Source organism: Tamandua tetradactyla, chromosome 4 (genome assembly GCF_023851605.1).
Source record: "Tamandua tetradactyla isolate mTamTet1 chromosome 4, mTamTet1.pri, whole genome shotgun sequence".
NCBI classification, from domain to species: Eukaryota; Metazoa; Chordata; class Mammalia; order Pilosa; family Myrmecophagidae; genus Tamandua; species Tamandua tetradactyla.
Window position 1 is genome coordinate 89,166,578 of NC_135330.1, and position 22,145 is coordinate 89,188,722.

Here is a 22,145-nt window from a genome sequence, read left to right on the forward strand (position 1 = left end):
TGGACAAAAATAATTCTCCAAAAAGTTAGAGAGAGTGCAGTTGACATATACAGATGTATTCCACAGTCACCACGTTCCCTGGACTGGCACCCTCAGCACAGGTCTGGCCAGTTTGCAATCATTTGATTGCTCACCCATGCAATACTGGTAATGAGTTGTCTGTCACCACCTATAGAATCAAGAAACCTGAACACAGGTGCAAACAGCAGGCGGTCTCCCATCCAAGCCTGAACCATGCCTGACCCTGCTTAGCTTTGCTGCTTACCTGCGAGCATGTACACTGAAACCATTTAAGAACTTGAGGTCGGAGACCACCACCTGCAATCCCAACAGCCGAGGTTGAGGAGGGCTGTGGTGTCTCACTGGCATTGCAGCGAATGGCCCTCCCCAACCTAGTGTCCAGTACCGACCACAGGGCCCTGCTTTCTACCAACACTGTTCCAGCATCATCCTCTGTCAGCCTCCTACCCTGACCGCCCCACATCAGACAAACTCGGGGTTGTGCATGTTGTGTCCCTACATACAGCCCAACTCTCTTGGATCCCTTCCAGCACCCTGACCCCTCCCCAGCCACGCTGAACCCTGATGCTATCTTCACCCTGCATTACCCACGGACACACCGCTGCCTGTTGCAGCTTCTCCCCACCCCTACTCCCAAACCTCCAGCGCCCCCTGCCCCTTGGCCCCCTGGGCTGGGCCAGCACCATTTGGGGCCAGGCTCCAGCCTGGTACCTGGGAAGCGGCTCAGCAGAAACCTATCCCTGAAGCCCAAAGGTCGCATCCAATAGGACACCAGGCAGACCTTCACACAACACCTCTGACTTTGGCTGTGCACCTCCGGTTCTCTCAGGAGTCATGGAGATCTCATGGCTCCTACTGCCCTCAGCTCTGACAGTAAAGCCCATCCTGCGCCCCAGTTGTCGCTAGCTGGTTGCGCTTTGGGGTGTTTGGTTTCAGGCAGGAATTCCATCGGCATCATTCCCTGTCAGCTGAGATCATTGCACTCGTGCTTGCTGTGCTTATTGGCCTCCGCCTGCCAGAAGCCACGACCAGTTGGAGCGGTGTTGCACCAGACCCTCCCTGTGGTTTCCCTGACCCGCATTTGCTGCCAGTGCCATGGGGCCCGGGCTGGGATGTGGGCTCTCCTCCCAACTGAGTGCAAAGGACATTTGTGACACAGGGGCTGTGGCCCCATGCGTTTTTATTTTTTTTTTAACTTTTCAGTTTTATTTTTTTAGTACCAAAAACACGAACAAATGCTAACATTCTTAACTTTTGATCATTCTGTTCTGCATATATAATCAGTAATTCACAATATCATCACAGTTGTATATTCATCATCATGATCATTTCTTGGAACATTTGCATCTATTCAGAAAATGAAATATACAGAAAACAGAAAACAATTTATACATACCATACCCCTTACCCTTCCCTGTCATTGATCTCTAGCATTTCCATCTAAATTTATTTTAACATTTATTTCCCTCTTATTTATTTTTATTCCTTAAAAATAATTGTGGAATACAGGCTATATTAGATAGGATCTTACAGAAAGTGTAAATTTTTTATCAAATAGAAATCTCTAACTTTGGTCTTACATAGAGGCTGAAATTTTAATATAGATGATAGCAACCTTTACCCTGTAGTTTCATTTGCCTTAGTAGTAAACAGTTCTATTCCGTACATATATAATTGTATACTGATATATTTTTCAGTTGTTTTGCAGTTATTTTATGGAGTAATACTGGCTTTCAGAACTACAGAACTCTAATTCTGAGTGTTAGGTGTCCCACCAATACCCAATGTATCAGGGAACTACCAGGTTATATACAAAGACCACAGAACCTCTGAATTTGGAACAAACAAAATTAAAACTCAGAAGTGTATGTGGCTAATGTAAGAGTTTAAATCTAGGAACCTTTACAATGTTCCTCATTTGAACATTCTGAACTCTTATTCATAAATTGATAAATCATTTCCTTTCCATCACATGATGGCTTATGCACTCAAATTCAATTCTCAGTGTTGCTCATTTTAATTAGTTATTTTAGTAACAATATAAATTATTTTTCCTTTCTTTCTGGCTTATTTCACTGATCATTGTGCCTCAAGGTTGATTCTGACTTGCATGCTACCTGACTTCATTCCTTCTTGTAGCTGCACATTATTCCAGTATATGTATATACCACATTTTGCCCTAATATTTATCAGTGTAACCTTAGGCCACCTCCACACAATGCTAAGCATGAAAAAATACTGCCATTAACAGCTGTATGCAAATTCCTGGTTGACGTCCCTGTTTTGGGTACTTACAAGTTTCATCTACCAATGGGACTGTGCAATCATGTGTCAATCCAATATTAAGTGTCCTGTGGAACCACTACACTGCCTTCCACAGCAGCTGCACTATTCCACTTCCATACAATATAATCATGTAGTTTTCCCTAAATTATAATCACATGGCTATGCACTCACCACCACCCTCTATAAGAGAACATTGCCATTTATCACCATAGAGAGAAGTTGAGAAAAAAGAAAAAAGGAAAAAAAAATGAAGATGAACAACATCAAAAACAGGAATCCCATAACCTTCCATTATATTCCTGTCAATATTGACATTTATCTTTGCATGTTGCCTTTGTTACAATTAATGAAATAAAAAAATGCTGCAAGGTTAATATTAACTTTAGACCTTAGTTTGCATTAATTGTCATTTTCCATGTACCCTCTCCTTTTTAAGCACCTTACAATGGTGACCTTCAATTACTCTCCCTCAAGTAAAACTTTCTTCTATTTATACATTTATTCACAATCATTTCCACTTCAGTTTTGCTATGTTATAAAGTCCTAGTTTTATCAATATTCCTTCTGTTTTTTCAACTATATTCACCCTCAGTTTGTTCAATATACTTACAAGATGGTGCAGCCATCACATAACATTGTGTTATCCATTTCTTGACCTCTCAATCACTTCTGTTGAATTTTCTGCAGTCCTTCAGCATCAAGTGCCCAAACTCCATCTCCTTTCTATCCCCTGATAACCTATGCTCTCAAATTTAACTCTCATAATTTGTTCTTTATAGTTGTTTCATATTAGTGAAACCATACAGTATTTGTGCTTCTGTGTTTGCCATTTCACTTACCTAATGTATTCAAAGTTCATGCACATTGTTTCATGCTTCATGACTTTATTCATCTTTTCTATCTAATATTCCATCATGTATATTACATAAAACACATGCATATATATTTAGTTTTGCTCAGTAATACAGTCAAGCAAGGGTGTTGCCAAGTGACCCACTGAGCTGTATAAGCATTATTATTTCAAATGCAATATATATGTATTTTTTTCATTCATACTATTCATCAAAACCATACCATCTTCTGTATCAGGGAGTCCCTAGAAATGTCATGTTTTGACCTAAAAAATATACACCATGGTGTATTTAGCCACACTTTGATTGATGGACATTTGGGTTGTTTCCATCTCTTGGCAATCATGAATAATGCTGCTATAAACAATGGTGTGCAAATGTCCATTCATGTCCCTGCTTTCAGTTCCTTCCAGTATATACCTAGTAATGTAATTGATGGATCACATAGCAGTTCTACATTAAATTGGATGAGGACTGCTGAACTGCCTTCCAGAGTTGTTGCACCATTCTACATTCCCAAGAACAGTGAATCAATGTACCTATTTCTCTACATCCTCCCAGCACAGTATAGTTTCATTTTGTTTTGTTTTTGATAATGGCTACTCTAGTAGGTGTGAGATCATATCATATCTTGTTGTTGATTTGCATTTTCCTAATCAAAAGTGAAGTTGAGAATATTTCATGTTTTGAGCCATCTGTATTTCTTATTCAGAGAGGTATCTGTTGATGTCTTCTGTCAATTTTTAAAATTGGTTTGTTCATCTTTTTGTTGTTGAGTTGTAGGATCCCTTTATAAATTCTGGGTATTTAACCATTATTGATATGTTCTTTCCAAATATTGCCTTTCATTATGTTACTGCTTTTTATTTTGCTGGCAAAGTCCTTTGAAGGCAAAAGTACTTACTTTTGAGCACATCCAAATTATCTTTCTTTCATTTCTTGTGCTTTTATGTAAGGGTTAGTAAACCACCTCCTGTCACAAGATCCTTAAGATAATTTCCTACTTTTTCTTCTTACAATTTTATGGCCTTAGTTCTGATGTTTATGTCCTTGATTGCACTTCAGTTTATTTCTGTGGAAAGTGTGAGATGGGGGTACCTTTCATCCTTTTGGATGAGTATATTCAGTTCTCCAAACACCAATTGTTGAAGATCTTGCTGTATCTGAATTGTGTCAAAGATCAAATTGTCCATAGATGAGAATATCTGTTTCTGACCATTCAATTTGATCCATTGGCCAGTATATATTATTTTAAGACAGTATGATGCTGTTTTGAGCACTGTAGCATTGTGATATGCTTTAAAGTCAGGCAGTGTTCTAGCCCTGCACTTCAATTTTCTTTCTCAGTATGTTTTAACTATTCTCTGACTACCAATAACTTTCATAACTGGTTTTCTCAAAGTGGGATTGTAATTGTGGGAATTTTAATTAGAATTGCAATGAATCTAAAATCAGTTTGTGAAGAATCGACATCTTAACTGTATTCAGTCTTCCAATCCATAAGCAAATTATGTTCTTTCTTTTATTTATGTCCTCCTTGATTTCTTTTAACAATTGCTTGTAGTTTTCTGTGTATAGATCTTTTGTGCCTTGTTAAACTTATTCCTAAATATTGAATCTTTTGGTGCTATTGTAAATGGAATTTATTCTGATTATCACCACAGGTTGCTCCTTTTTGTTGTACAGAAACACTACTGATTTTTGAGTGTTGATCTTATATCTGGCCATTTGCTGTACTGATTTAGCAGACTTTATAGCTTTACTGTAGATTTTTCAGGATTTTTATATGTAGGATCATGTTATCTGCAAGTACTAAGAGTTATACATTTTTCTTCTCAGTTTAGAATGCCTTTTATATTTTTCTTCTTGCCTAATTGCTCTTGTCAAAATTTCCAGCACATGGTGACTAACAATTTGTGACAGGTAGCATCTTATCTTCTTCCTGCTCTTAGAGAGAAAGTTATTGGTTTTCCCCATTGTGTATGAGGTTACTTTGGGGATGTTATATATTCTCTTTATCCTGTTGGAAAGTTTCCTTTATTCCTATTGTTTTAAGTATTTTCATCAAGAAAGGATGATGAATTTTGTTAAATGACACTTCTGCATCAATTGAGATGATCCTGTGGTTTTTCTGCTTTGATTTATTGATGTGGTTATTACATTAATAAACTTTTGCATTCAATCACTTTTCGTTCCTGAAATAAAACCCATGTACTAAATAGAAAAAAAAGTGGGGGGAAGGCAGGCAACAGAGGCTCAGTGGCAGAGTTCTCACCTGCCATGCTGGAGACCTAGTTTCAATTCCTGGATTTCCTATGCAAAAACAAAAAATTGTGTGTGTGGGAAGCCCGTGTGGTAATGGTGTACAATTATTTCAAATGACACTGGATTTTTGTAGGAGCCAAGGGTTAATAGAAAACCTTTGGAATTTATTGGGAGTGACTGGCTTCAGAGTGGCATCAGTAGTAACTGTGGACTGCTATCTGCTTAATTAGAGGACAGTCTGATAGGGACAGAATGTTTGTTTTTTTCTTAAGCCCCAAGGTCTTTTTAGCTATCTCTTGTATGTAGGGAGTAATATCCTGAAAAGCAGGCTTGGTCAGCAAAAGAGCTGTGAGAAAGGATATAAAATAAAGCAGCTGAAGTCTTCGGGCTGCATCATTGTACATCTTGTGTGTCTGTGTGTCTCATTTCGCAGGGTTGCTGAAAGATTGCAACAGATTTTATTGCAGGTATTTGCTGAGGAATTTTTACATCATATCATTAAAAGATTGGACTGCGATTTTCTTTCTATGTAATATTTTTGTCTGGCTTTGGTATTAGCATGAGATTGGTTTTATAGTATGAGCTAGCTTTCCCTCCTCTTCAATTTTTTTGGAGAGTTTGAACAGAAAAGACTAATTCATTCTTGAATGTTTGATAGAATTCTTATGTAAAGTCATCTGGTCCTGGAATTTTGTTGCTGGGAAGTTGTGGTGATTACTTTAAAAAATTTTTTGAGGTCATCTCTTTCTTCTTGAGTTAGTGCTGGTTGTTCATGCTCTTCTAGGAAGCAACCCATTTCATATAAGTTGTCTACTTTTTCTGTATATAGTTGTTCATAATATCCTCTCATTATCTCCTTTATTTCTGTGGGCTCAGTAGTTATGTAGCACAACCCATTTGTAATTTCATTATTTGCATCCTCTCTGTTTGCTTGCCAGCCTAGCTAAGTATACATCAATTTTATTGATGTTTTTGAGAAGTTGTCCTGGGTTTTGTGAATCTCTTTGTTGTTCTCATGTTCCAGTTTCATTTAATTCTGCTAGTCTTTGTTATTTCCCTCTAATCACTGACTTGGTTGCATCTCATTAATTTTGTTAGGTTGTGTTTTCATTTTCATTTTTCTTAAGATATTTACTGAATTTTCTTGTAATTTGTTCCTTGACCAAATTGTTTCCAAAGAGTGTGTTGTTTAGCTTCAATATATTTTACAATTTTACATCCTTCCACATGTTATTGATTTCTGACTTCATACTATTATGATCTGAGAAAGTATTTTGTACAATTTCAAGTTTTCAAAAATTTATTGCAATTTGCTTTATCACCCAACATGTGGACTGTCCTGGAGAATGATCCATGAGCACTTGAAAGAAATGTGTATCTGTCATTATGGAGTGGCATTCTATAAATATCTGTTAAGTCTAGGTCATTTATCATAGTATCCAAAATGTTTCCTTATTATGCCAGTTGAAAATATTATGTACCTCAGCAAAGCCATATTTTAAACTGATCCAATCTTTTGGAGGCAGCCACTTCTTTTCATCCTACTCTTGCTTTAAAACTTTTGATTACATTACATCCATGGAGATGTGACATGCCCAAATGTGGGGTGATTTCTGACTAGATGGAGTTGTGAGTCCACCCATTCAAGGTGGGTCTTGATTACTTTACTGGAACACTTTAAAAAGGAAATATTCTGGACAGTGTAATAAATGACAGAGCTGATAGAAACCTCAGAGCAGAGTGGACACAGATGCTGACATGTGGAGACAAAGACACAGATGTTTTGATATTTGGAACCCAGCAGATGTTGCCATGAGATGTTGAGCAAGCCAGAACCTAGAGAGAGATAAGAAAGCCAAGTGATTAAGGCCAGACCAAGAGAAGCAAATTGAGGAAAAGAGGCTGAAAGTAATGGGCCAAAGAGCAAAGGACCAGCAGATGCCACCCATGTGACTACTCAGCCAACAGAGGTGATCCTGACCCACAAACCTTTCTTGAATTAAGGTAGTGTTCCTTGGATGCCTCATTTGGACATTTTTATAAGCTTAGAACTGTAAATTTGTAATTATTAAATTCCCCATTTTAAAGTCATTTCTGTTTTGGTATATTGCTCTTGGGCAGCTTGAAAACTAACATACTTATTGATCCTCTGTCTAGATGTTCTATCCATTGGTGAGGGTATTGTGTTGAAGTTTCCAACTTATGTAGAGGCATGTACTTCTCATTTCAGTGTTGTCATTGTGTTTCTCATGAGACACTCTGGCTCAGTTCATAAGTATTTGTGATTATTTTGTCTTATTGACTAACTGTGCCTTTTATTACTAATGTCCTTCTTCATTTCTTTTAATGTTTTACATTTGAATTTTAATTAGCCTCATATTAAAATAGCTACTTCCACTCTTTACTGATTTTTTTTCATGAAATATCTTTTTCCAGTATTTCATTTTCAACCATTTTTTTGCCCTCTGCCCTAAAGTGAGTCTCTTGCAGGCAGCATATGGATAGGCCTGCTCTTTACATTTCATTCTGCCAGTCTCTGTCTTTTGATTGAGGAGCTTAATCCATTGACATTTATGTTATTAATTTAAAGGCATGGCATTCTTCTTCCATTTTGCCTTTTGGATTTTGATGTGTCATGTATTTTTTCCTCTCTTTTTACCCTTACTGATAATCTTCATTTCTACTCTTCTCGAATCCTCTCTATCCTCTCTTTCTATCTAGTTATAGCACTCTCCTTAGTGTTTCTTTTTTTTTCTTGCTCATAAAATCTCTCAGTGTCTGTAATTATTTTAAATATTCCCTCAGCTTCAAAGTACAATTTGCTGGATATAGAACACTTCATTGGTGCTTTACTACTCTCAGAGCAAATATATCATACACTGCTTCTCACTTCCATGGTTTCTGCCAAGAAATCCACACATAGTCTCATTGGGCTACCCTTGAATATGATGGATTGCTTTTCTCTTGTGGCTTTCAGAATTCTCCCTTAGTCTTTCACATTTGACAACCTGATTAGTAAGTATCTTTAACTAGGTTTATTCAGATCTATTTTGGGTTGTTCTGTGCTTCTTGTATTTGTAATTTTAAGTTTATCATAAGAGATGGGGAATTTTCAGTGATTACTTTCTTCATTACTCTTTCTGCCCCTTTCCTTTCTTTTCTTCTTCTGGGACTCCCATAATATTTACATACATGGATTTCCTGTTGTTTTTCAATCCTGAAACCCTGCTCATATTTTCCATTCTTTTCAACCATCTGCTTTTTTGTGTATAGGATTTCAGATATCCTGTCCAGTAATCCTCTAATCCTTTCTTCTGCTTCTTCTAAACTAATGCTGTGTGTCTCCTTTTTGTTTTTCATTCTTCTATTGTTACTTTAATTCCCATAAATTCTGCCATTTATTCTTTCAAGCTTTCAAGTTCTTTTTTATGTCTCCCAATGTCTTCTTTATATTCTCATCTATTTTGATGTTCCTTCCACTTGTTGAGTTGATTAAGAAGATTTGTTTGGACATCTTTAATAAGTCATTTAACTCCTGTATTTCATCTGAAGCACTAGTTTTTTCCTTTGACTGAGCCATATCTTCATCCTAACTAATATGCTGAGATTTTTTTGCTGTTTTCTGCACCTGATTTACTTGATTAGTTTTTTCTGATCATTTTCTCTCTTTAACCTCATTTTTTTCAGGTTTGTTTTTTCTCTATCTCTTGTTATCATTCATTTCAATTTATTCTTGACCTCCAGCAAAGCTCCTGTTTAACTGCTCAGAATTTTTCAGCTCATGTTTTACTGGTTCTTCCTTGGCCTACATTGAACATTTTTTAGAGGAAGAACTTCCCAGGTATGATGACTGCAATTAGATTTTACCAGACAAAATATGTGCAGATCTGAGGAAGATACGTAGTTAGTATAAAGTTTCCCTGAAGATGAGAACCAAGAGATTTCCAGTCTTTCCTGAGAAGCCTCTTAACTTTGAGCTTTCTTCTCCTGCCCAGCAGGGGGTACTTTTCAGCCCACAGCTCCCCACCCCCATAAGGCATCTTTTAATCTGGGCAGACCCTGTCCTTGCCAGGACATGAGCAAAACAGAGCTGAAGTAGAAGGCAGGCTTATACTGCTTCTGTTTTCTAGCCCCTGGGGTCTGAATTCCCTAAATGAGGGCTGCCACTTGGACTAAGCCCCTCCCCCACTTTTCTTGGTGTAGATATACCCTTTAGATATATTATCTCTGTCATTTGATTATTTACTTTGCCTCTAGATATATCTTAACTTTGTCCTTTCCTGGGTCAGTGCTGACAATTTAAAATGTCTGAGGCTTTTTTTAATGGCCTGCTAAAATATTTTTTAATACTTTTCTGAGCCTGTCAACAGGCCTCAAATTTGCACATCAAAAGTGGGAGGTGGTACCTAGCTGTTTGTGACCCTTATCTTGGAACACAGCACTTTTCCAGTATTCTGAGCTCAGCCAGCTCCAAAGCTGCTGTTTTCTTTTATTTTCCTCCTCAGCTGCCTCACCTCCTCTTTGCCAGGAGAGACCCCAGGGTTACTTTCATCTTTGCATTATGCTTACTTGTGCTTGAAGTTTGTTTTAAGCAGTGTGAATTTATTAATTAAATCTATATTTGGAGCTGGCTTGAGCTCTCCTTGCCTTGTCCTAATAGATACTGCTTCTTTTTCCCATGGTGAAGTGTTTCCAAAACAACCTGCTATTCCACTGGGGAAGGGCTCCAGGTCTCATGTTTTGGGAAACATTACTTACTGTTCTGTACTTTGATTTTGGCCCTTCTTCTCATTCCACACTGGTGCAGTGAGTGGCCAGTCCCCCAAACTGTTGCTCCAGATACTTCCTGACTATTTACCATCTGTCCTAGAGAAATAGACCTTCCTATGCCACCATCTTGCCCTACTTTCACCATTCTATTTTCTTATCTGAGCTATTTCTTTATTTAATGTGCTGAGTTCTTGGTTGGAGTTTTAGATAGAGATTTAAGTATTTGCCTAGGCAAAAAGAGATATCATAGAGCACATTTCCTTATTCAAGTATAAGGCAAATATGGCTAGAAGTTATAGAGCCATACAACTCTAATTCAAGTCAAATAGGCTGGAATATTTTCCCTTCAGAGGCTAGCTCTGGGATTAGATGACATGAGTTTAATGGTTTTACATTGAGTCATTCATTTTTCTAAGAGGAGATGATGTTATCACACTTAAAACCAGGCATATTAAATTATTTGTCTTAGAGTGCAGTAAATTAAACTGAAGACTCTTCTAAGTGTTTCTGCAAGGGCCCAGACCAGGTCTTGGAAGGTCCCAACATGTGTGCAAGAGTGGATTTTAGGATGAATTAAAATTAATTAGTCAGACCAATTTTGTGGTGAGAAAGGTAAGATTACCTAGGCAAACCAGTGCTTTCAGTGGTAGACAAATAAATATACCTAGAAATCATTTTTGGGGGATGCATGGTCTGGAAATTGAACCTGGATCTCCTGCATGGAAGGTGATCATCTATTACTGAACCATGCAATCATATACATATATATTTTTTTTGATGGGGAGCTGCTACTGTTGCATTCCACATTAGGAAGATATTCTCTTGCACAAAATAGGATACAGAAAAACAAAAGGTTTGCATCTTAATCATAATTATTACACTGTTTTAGGCAATTTATGGAAATATTTTTAAATTAACAGGGGAACATGAGTAGGAAACATCTTCTTTGAATTCTGTGTGTAAGACTGGCTTAATTTTTGAGTGATGAATCCAAGGCTTAACACCCTGTAGATTCAAAGAAGAGTAAGTGATTACCAATATGATATAAATTCCCTCCACTTAGGGTAAACTGACCTTTCAGATGCATTTTTCCATGTTATTAATAATATTCAGTTTCCCAGTTTGTAAAAATGTAAAACAGTGCTGTAGGGAAAGAAAGTCCATTGTAAGCAAATTCAAAATTAACTTTATTACTCTTTAGGAGATGACTGCATCTCTTTACAGTTTATTGTACAGGATTTGCATATGCATGTTTGCAAAAGCATATTTTCGTTGCATTTTTGAGGAAGGGCATCCATAAATTATTTTTAAAGGACTTAAACCTGATTCTAAGGAAAGCAAGAGGCAATACTTTGCCCCAGTTGGTGTTAATTTCTTGACATATTGTAGCAATCTTTTTTAATGTATGATTTTTTTTTCATTTTTTCCACTTGACAGTGGTTTCTAAGAGAAACACTTCATTATTATTTTATGTTTTATTTGATATTTTTGTTTTGCAATACACCCTCTCACTTATTTTCCAAAGACTTTTCTTCTATAGTGAGTTTCTTGGTGCAAGTTTGACAGCAACAGTTTTGCTACTTTTACAATAGCAAAGCTTGGCTACATTTTGATTGCCACCATTTTTCTTCTGACTTACCATTAAATTCTTTCTTTTTATTTTAGCTTTGTCTAAATCTTTTGTTTCATAAGTTTATGTGAATGATGAGATGTTGGAAGCTGGACAAGAGCTAATTCTTCCTGCTTTGGGGTTCAAAGAGTGTCTTAGAAGTTGCTTTGCTACCAAATATGCCTTATGATTCCCTTTATTGCTAGATATATGTTTGATACCCCAAAAATACATCATAGAAAGTTTTTATGGTGACAAAACAGCTTCTAATAAAGCTCATATGCTCTCTGGATGTTTAACTTCTTTATTATTTGTGGTTAAAAGTGATCTTTGCCTCCCATGTTTTGCATTGAGCATGCATTACAGAAAAGGCATAGTGAGAGTGTGTATAGATATTTATTTTTTACCTTGTCCAGTGATTAATGTTTGGTTCAGAGTAATGATTTTAGCTCTTTGGTCTGATGTACCTGGCAGTAGGGGTTAGGTTCCAGCACCTCTGTCATAGTTACTATGGCATATTCTGATCATTGATATCCAGGGACCATAAACTGCTCTCATCCATGAACATTTCTAGATCACTTTCATTTAGAGGTGTCCCCAAATCTGGCCAACTAGAGGACACTTCCTGAATCACCTGAGCACAGTCATGCAAGCAGGTCCCTTGGATTCAAGCACCAGTGTAGCTGGATTTAAAATTGTTGAGCTTAAGAGTTCAGGTTACATTATCAAATAATATGGCTCGATATTTTCTTAGCTTGCTGAATTTAGTCAGTAACCTACTTTCTGCTCAAGCAGAGATACCACAATTTTTGTGGTGTGCTGTGTCCATCAACTTCCTGAACTAAGGTAAATTTTGTATCTTCCTGCAAAATGGCACAAGTGGCAGCCACAACCTGAAGGTGAGATGGCATCCCTATGTCATGAAGTTCAGCTTTAAAAATATGTTACAGATTGTCAGCACTCCCCAGAGATTTGTGTGAGAACACCAAGCCCTATTCTTCCTCTTGTTTACAAACAGATCAAAAGTTGGTGCACATCAGGCAGTCCCAAAGCTGGAGTGTGCCCAACTTTCCTTCTATGTATGAAGGGGCTGATTTCATTCTCCAGTCCATTTTAATGCTTACAGTCTGAATCTTGTACAGCACCACACAAAGACTTAGCAATAAGCCTAAAGTTGGGGATTCAGATGTGGCAGAAAATGATCATTCCTAAAAATTTCTATAGTAATTTATTTTTCTTAAGGGCTGATATATTCATCAAGGCTTTGCACCTATCAGCAGATGTGCACTCTGACCCTGGGAGAATGAATACCATAAATACTTTACAGAGGCTTCGTAATTTCTGCCTTTTACTGAGACACTTCATATCCCTTAGCATTAAGAAAGTTCAGAGTATTAATAATATTGCATCTGAATCTTCCACAGCTTGCCTGGCTATTAAAATATTATCAACCTATTGCAAAGGGACACCTCAATATATTAGCAAATTACTTTTGTTTTGCACAGTTATGGGTCTGGGATGGGGAGTTCATTCCTTCAATAGGAACATATGGTGGTGCTAAAGGACTGCTGGGGAGCTTGGCCAGGCTCACAGACAACAGAGGTGAGAATGGCATTTTTGCCAAACTACTTCAAGGGGTGTTGTCCCTCCAGATGCCAGAGACTATGAATATACTATCTATACCAATAGTAGAGGAGGTTGAGGGGATATGGAGTTGAGCAGATCTTTTAATGGATCCTTATCACATGTGAGGGTTTCATGTAAGTCTTTTAATATCAACCTCTTTTCCCTTTGGAACTCATTCTGTGATTTCTTTTTAAATAATTTTGATTTTTCAAGTCTTTTATATGTTTGCTCTTTGTTGCAATAGGTGTCAACTCTATATCTCCTACTACTCTTAAGGTGCAGTAAATTAAATTTTTTACAATGTTTTTATCTTTATGCAATCACACAAATTGTTGAATGAAAGACACTTATTCCAGTCTCTTGTTTTTCTTGCAATGCATTTCTAATTGGATAATCAACTGGAGGTCCTGAGTCTTATTTTCTGGCTACTCCACTTCATTACTAAATGTATATTGTGGCCAACAAGAATTTCAACAATGTATCAATAGTCCATTCTTTCAATGATGCTTTTCAAATTTAGAACAATCATAAGAATATTTCCCAAGGGAAACATAGCTGGCACAATTTGAGAGTTTCCCATGAGTGAACAATATAACAGAAATTACAAAGACAGGATGTCAGAATAGGAGCTTCTCAAACTTAACTGGATCTCCACACAAATGCAAACTGGACAAGTTACAACTGCACAGAATCAAAGGACAATCACAAATATAGGGTCATGGATAGTGGGGATCAAACCCACTGAGTCTGCATGCACAATGCCTGTATCAACTCAATAACTTTTTCATGCAATAAGCTAATTAAAACAAAAATAATCATGACAAACAAAAGATCACACACTGACCCAGAAAAGGAAGAGTGTGACTGCAATTTCACCTTCACAGAGATAAGCCTGTGTTTATCCCAGCAGTTACATCCAACTGGACCCTCCAGTGTAGCTCCTCCAGGAAAAATTCCCAGGAAGCTGCTAGGCAAAGTGCTGAGTGGTTCACGGGGACTCTACAACTCACAGGGCATGTATCAGGGATGTGTGTAAAGCAGTAAGGGTCCTGGCTTGCTTGCCAAATTGTTACTGTCAGATAACACAGCTTTCAATAGTTAGGTCTTATTCCTGATTAAGCATACAAACAAGTCTCCTTGTCTTAATGCAAAGGTGAATTTTATGACAGGGATACATGTAAGGAACTGGAAGTTCATTGTGGAATTTCATCAGAGTTACCAGCTTTCAACCTGCCTTACAGACCTTGGACTGTACATTCATATGGTTATCTGAGACGCTTTTATAAATTTTATATCTATGGATACCTCCTGCTGATTCTGTTTCTCTAGAGATCCTTAGCTAATACAGAGCTTTTATATACAAACAGACAAAGAAGTGTCCAGTGTCCAGAAGAAAACAAGAAAAAGAAGGAAAATAAACTAAGTAAAAGGTCACAGGATTCATTAAAATAAAGATCGTCTGCTTTATTTTGTGTGGTGTATATAGCCTGTTATTTTCTAGGCCCTTTGCTCTATTGGTCATTCAGGTTTTTGAATTGGTCCTTTAAAGTGAAGAAGGTGCTGGTATTGCCAAAGATATTTTCCTCATGCTTTGGATGTTGTAGAGCTGGAAAGTTTCATTAATAAAACCAGGAACAGGGAGTACACTTTTGGAATTAATTACAGCAAATAATGCCAGTGTGGACTTTTAGGCTTGAAAGGAATCAAAGCCACTTGAATGAAATTTATAATAAACAATTGTAGCCACCAAATTCTATCCTAAGCATTTTCTAGATAAAGGACTATATTGAGCACTTTTTCCAACTATCTAACTCTCAGTGACAGCTGCATTATAGAGTATCCCCATTCCAATTGCTCAAGTAAAATAATTAATATGCATGTATATGACCATCTAAAAAGAGAGTAAGAAAATGTATTTTCTAATAAAAATATTGACAGAGTTTCACATTCACAGATTCTCATTACAGATGAAAAGTCTCTAACTTCATTAAGGAGAAATCTGAATTCAAAGGAGAGGCATGGGTGAAGCAAAAAGATTGTGAATGTGAAAATTCATTAAAATTGTCTTAAATATTCTTTAGTTAATGACTGAATATAATAACTATATTCTGTCTAAATATAATCCCATATTTCTTAGAAATGATCATGTAGTGAATTTATGCAGTGATAAACAAAATGCTGAACAAGTACTTGTTTTATTTTTTTATGACAAGATGGGTCTATATGGAGAATGAATAAAAGTACTATCTGAAATATCAGCAGGAAAAAAACAGATAAAAAATCATTAAACTCTAGAGAAGGAGTTTAAACAGATAATGGAGAAATGGGGCATTAAACAGAAACACAAACTATATTCAAAGAAATGGGAAATATGTGTTATAAATATTCCAATAAAAAGAACTATTGTATCATACTAATACATGGATAGACAGGTATAAAGGACATGGTTATACACAAGTCAATGAAATAATCCATCAAGGATATATAACATATAACAATAAATAATTTATGTTTACCTAGCATATTAGAATATTTACAATTGCATTGTAAATATTTTTATACATGCTGGCTATTGAGCCCTTATCTGGTGTAAAGTTTGAAACTGTTTTCTCCTATTCTGTAAATTGCCTTTTAAAAAAAATATTGTTGTAAACAACAAACATACAAACATTTTTGACATGGTTATAATCAATGGCTCACAATATCATCACCTAGTTGTGTATTCATTGCCATGATCATTTTTTTTGAACATTTGCATCTCTTCAGCAAAGGAAAGAAAGAAGAAAAAAGAAAAAAACTCATATAGGCCATACCCCTTACCCTACCCTCTCCTTGACCATTAGTATTTCAATCTACAATTTAATTTGACCTTTGTTCCTTCTATTATTTGTTTACTTCTTATCCATATTTTTTAATCATCTGTCCATACTCATCTGCTCCTAGATAAAAGGACCAGCAGACCAAGGTTTTCACAATCACACAGCCACATTGCAAAAGCTATATCACTATACAATAATCTTCAAGAAATGAAGCTACTGGAACACAGCACTACAATTTCAGGTACTTCCCTCTAGCCACTCTAATATATGATAACCTAAAAATGGGATATCTATATAAATGCATAAGAATAACATCCAGGATAACTTCTTGACTCTGTTGGAAATCTCTCAGCCACTGACACTTTTTTGTCTCATTTCTTTTTTCCATTTTGGTCAAGAAAGTTTTCTCAATTCCTTGATGCCAAGTCCCAGCTCATCCTAAGATTTCTGTCCCACATTGCCAAAGAGGTTTACACTCAGAGTCATGTCTCACATAGAGTGGGGAGGACAGTGAGTTTGCTTGTTGTGTTGGCTGAGAGAGAGAAGCCACATCTGAACAGTGAAAGAGTTGCTCTGGGGGTGACTCTTGGGCCTAATTTTAAGTAAGTTTAGCCTATCCTTTGTATGGATAAGTTTCATAGGGGCACACTCCATGATTGAGGGCTCAGCCTATTGATTTGGTTGTCCCGGTGTAGGTTGTTTTTTCACTTTCTTGATAATGTTCCTCTCTGCATAAAATGCTCACATTTTAATGAAATTGCATTCATCTAATATTTCTTCTGTTACTTCTGCTTTTGGAGTCATCTGTAAGAATCCATTGTGCAATTCTGGGTTATGAAGATTTGCCTCTACACTATTTTTTAAGAGGTTTATAGTTGTAGTTCTTATATTTAGGTCCTTCACACATTTTGAGTTGATTTTTGATATCTTGTTGAGATGGGGTCTACCTTGATTCTTCTGCATATGGATATCCAGTTTTAAAAAACAGAGTGCTGAAGAGGTCATTCATTACCTACTGCATGTATTTAACTCCTTTGTCAAAAATCAATTTGCCATAGATGTGTGAGTCTATTTCTGCACTTTATATTCTGTTCCATTCATATATTTGTTTATCTTTATGCCAGTATTACACTGCTTTGATTATCATTGCTTTATAATACAATGTGAAACCCAGAAGTATGGATCTTGCCCTTCTTTTCAAAATTATTAAAGCTGTTCATTGCTCTTTGAAGTTCTGAATGAACTTGTGGGTCAGTTTCCCAATTTCTTTAAAAGTTAAACATAAAAAGCTGCTGGAAATTTAATAGAGCTTGCTTTGAATTTGCATTTGCCTTTGAGTACTACTGACATATTATCACTGTTACTTCTCCTCACCCTTGAGCCTAATATGTCTTGCCATTTACTTAGCTCTTATTTCAGCAATGTTTTGTAGTTTTAAATATAAAGTCTTCTTTATACTTATATAAATTTATCTCAAGGAATTTCATTCTTTTAGATATATTGTAAATGGATTTTTTTCTTTAATCTCCCCTCTGGGCTATTTCTTGCTAGAATGTAAGAATAAATTGGTCTTTGCATGTTGGTATTGCATCACACCACTTTGCTGAGTTCATTTTTAGCTCTAATGATTTTCTTGTGGATTGCTTCTGATTTAATACATATTAAATCACATTATTTGTTAGCAAAAATAATTTTACTTCCTCTCTTCCAATTTTGATAGATTTAATTTATTTTCCTTGCCTAAGAATTCTGGTAGAATATAATTTATAAATACTGAATTAAACTGGAAATAATAAATTCACAGTGACATCAAAACAATTTAGCAGATTAAGCCAAACATATGACTGAATGTATTGAGAAACAAATTAACAATAAGAAACCAGACATAAGTATATAATAAACATAATAAAATTAAATTACTTACAGTTCATAGATAAAATGCAAAATTTGAAAATAATCAAGAAAAATAGCAGAAATTTAAATAATGATAAAGACCAACAACTTTTCTGAAAATTGTGTAATTAAAATCTACAATTAAAAACTCAAAAGACACTTGTTAACATCTTGGAAACTTTAAAATATAATGCTAAATAATTCATATTTTGTGAAAGAACTTACAATATGCTAAACATTTAAAGGTGAATTATTAAAAAATTAAAATGATAGAGATAAAACAGAATTTAATAAAATATTAAATAATAGATGGGGCCAACATCATTAAAATATGGTTCTTATTAAATGTGAATAATGGAAATACATTTCTAATGAAACCAATCATGCTATTAGAGTAAATATGGACTATACTGGCAGACATGCACACACAAGTAAAAAAAATGGCTAAAAATTTCAGTGTTTCATAAAAAATCCTAAGAAAATTTTCTCAACAATTTTTGCAAAAATCTTTAAACCAAATAAATGGATGGCATTTTTCTAAAGTTAAAAAAAGTACAAAATGTACTCAATGAAATAGAATACAAAAATGAGCCAATAACTTTGAAAAGAATTGAATAGACAATCAAACTATTCCACTCCAGCAGACATGAGGCTCAGATGATTGTACAGCATGTTCTTAGCAAAAATGAAAGGAAAAAAATCTATCATATGTTTTAGGAGAGCAGTAAAAGAAGAAAACTTTGTCTTTCATATATTTGGGTGTGAATATCCTTACCTTCTTTTGAGAAATTTTATGGTTCTAGCACTTGGTTTTAGAAATAAATGACCCATATTGAAAGAACTTTTTGTAGTTACATTTTAATTTTATTTAAATTTATTTATTTATGACATTTAGTTTATTCTTTTTCTGATGAATTGACATAGAGCATCAGAATTCCATTCAATATATTATATCATATTAAGAGATTATTTAAGTGAAATCGTATGAAGTAGAAAAAGTATTCAGAACAATTTAGATCTAAATTTGTTTGAAAAATAATGATTAGCTAAATCCAAAGAGAAATAAACTTACTCAACATAATAACAAACACCATAATACACCATCATATGAAATTTGAAGGTTTAATTCAGTGCAAAGTCACTATTATATACATTATCTTTATTTTAACCTTTTATTTGACATTGCATTTTGGTATTAAATAATATTGTGAAACATTTAAAATAAATATGATATACAATTATTGTAAATGAGGGAAAATCTTATCAAGTTATGAAGATGATATGATTATCTTTCTAAAGAATTCAAGACAATTTACAGGAAATTCATCAGTACATGACAAATTCATCCAATTATTTGTAAACAACCATAAAATGTGTGTTAGTTAAATTCAGTTGTCAACTTGGCCAGGTGAGCATACCTAGTCTTGTTGCTATGGACATGAGCCAATAGTACGTGAACCTCATCTGTTGCTGATTTACATCTGCAGTCGGCTAGGAGGCTTGTCTGCTGCAATGAGTGACTGGTTTGACTTAATTGGCTGGTGCTTAAATGAGAGAACACAAGGTAGCACAGCCTAAGCAGCTCAGCATTCCTCATCTCAGCACTTGCAGCTCAGCCCAGGCCTTTGGAGATGTAGAAAGAAGTCACCCTGGGGAAAGTTGTTGGAACCCAGGGGCCTGGAGAGGAGACCAGCAGAGACCATCCTGTGCCTTCCACATAAGAAAGAACCTCAGTGGAAAGTTAGCTGCCCTTCCTCTGAAGAACCAACAAAATAAATCCCCTTTTATTAAAAGCCAATCCGTCTCTGGTGTGTTGCATTCCGGCAGCTAGCAAACCAGAACAAAATGTTAGATCAATATCATTCCTATTCTCTAGAATATATTTGGCACTTTATGAACACCTCTGATAGAATGGGAAATGAAATTATTACATACTTTATATATGCTTCCCATCAGTAATGGTAGGAGATGCACAAATTCGATATCTAGAGATTTGCATAAGAAGATTCAAGCACTATGCTGCTTGCAGTGGTTGTAGGAATGGCTCAAATACCTATTAACAGAGACTGTTAAATATTTATGATAGAAATTTAAATGTGGTATATAATTCAGCAATTCAAATGAATTATGTACAAATACATCTATCCTATATATTTACATTAAATGAATGTATAAAAGTGTAAGCTTCATAATAATATGTATAGAATATCTTATGATTGTTTTTAAAATACTTCATTAATATAAAATAATACTTGTGTATTTATACATTTTTTACTGAAAATTACACCAGGCATTATATTTCTCAGTCATGCTACAGTACAGGAAATTAAACAGGAAGGTTTTGACTAAGGGAATTTGGTGAGGGATTTCTACAGAATCTTCCCATGCTCCCACCTCAGCATAATTCAGAATCAATCCACCATGGAAACTTTTCCTATAGAAAGGGTGAAAATGGATACTAAAAAGATGCACAGAGAATGTGGACTGCTCCAGCTTTCATTATTTTGGTTCATACCAGCTCCTATCAAATGGAGGCAGTATTACCATTTGTCAGTGTCATTCCCCTTTTCAAATCACAGGAGTGGACCTCTGACTATCTAAGCAACTAAAACATGTGGATAAAAAGCAAACAAATAAATCTGGGATATTGTGTTTGTAGTTTTTTGACTTGAAGGATGACAGAATGGAGTTTGAGTGAGAAAACCCTTAGTATTCACCACACATAGTGATTGACCAATACTAAATTTATTATGTTTTTAGTTGCTGCTAGAGCAGTAGAAGGTAGAAATAGGTATGGGATTAAGAAAAGCATCAGGGGCTTTTCTTTTTTCTGTAGTTTATTTTTCTTTTAAAAAGTATTAGGAAAAACATCATGTGATTTTGAGTAAAATAAGCCTAGATGTTAAGTACAATGATATCATTCCTACTCTTGCTTTATATTTGAAATATTCAAGAAAATATAAGCATTTCTAATTTTTATGAAAGTGCTATGACTTTGAAAAGTATCATCTGTGTCTAATTGAAGATTGATAAGTCACTGTAAAATTAATTTTTACATAATTATTTAATTGAGAGTCTTTAAACTTAAAAGATCTCTACACATGGATATATAGTGTCCATCATAAAGTGTGATAATGAAATAATTCTTTCAGCATATTCTTATAAGGGGTATATCTGTCATATTTGTTTCATAAATACACCAGTCCCCTACAATCAATAATATCATGAGTACATTTAAATGGGTATTTGTGCTTTTTGTTCAATACATAAATCTGTCTAATAGTTTCTGCTTCTGAGTTTGAGTTAATCCAATTTAACATAATCCTTTATCTTAGGATAGCAGGAACCTTTCTTTATCATATAACTGATAATCATCATACAACAAATGTGGTGGGCTACTGTTAACTGGTCCGATGTACAGTTTAGGAATTAAGTGTACTGCTCTGAGACTTACTTCTCTGTCAGGTGTCACCATGATGACCACTCAACTTTGTGTCCTTTGAGCTTGCTAAAAATGGTCCTTTTTGATCATTGGGAATGTCCTCAATCCCTTTAATAGATCAAGGAACCAATTAACTGGAAATTTCAAGGGGATTATATAAACTTTTAACACATGTTAATTTGGAAGTTATTTAACAAGACTCCCTGGGTGCAGCTCTGCCAAACAAAACTCATTAAAAGTTTTCTGTAACAATCCCAGATGTCCAATTTAATAAGCTCCTTAACAATGTTATTCCAATTAACATCCTTGCCTCTCACACTTGCCCCAGAGACACATAGTTTCTAGGATTAAGCTTTGTGTATTCCTTAGAGGACTTCTTATCCCCTTAGGGATTGGATTATCATAGGCTTTCAGTTGGTTGAAAATCCAAGTGTCCTTTAACATACTTCTACAAATTTCATTAAACATATATTGAATAATAGAATATATACAATTTCAATCAACATATTTCAGAATGTATTTAAATTGAAATGCACACAAATTGTAGCTCAACAAGCCCATTG

The 22,145-nt window shown here is 35.4% G+C and overlaps 1 protein-coding gene across 1 annotated transcript in view; it reads right to left on the bottom strand.

Annotated features, from left to right (window-relative positions):
- Positions 1-975: 975 nt before the first annotated feature.
- LOC143680355 (BDNF/NT-3 growth factors receptor-like) overlaps positions 976-22,145 on the bottom strand; it is a 159,330-nt gene continuing 138,160 nt past the window's right edge. Inside the window, 1 exon segment of the mRNA XM_077156833.1 lies at positions 976-1,152. Within this exon segment, the coding sequence (XP_077012948.1) occupies positions 976-1,152 (177 nt within the window).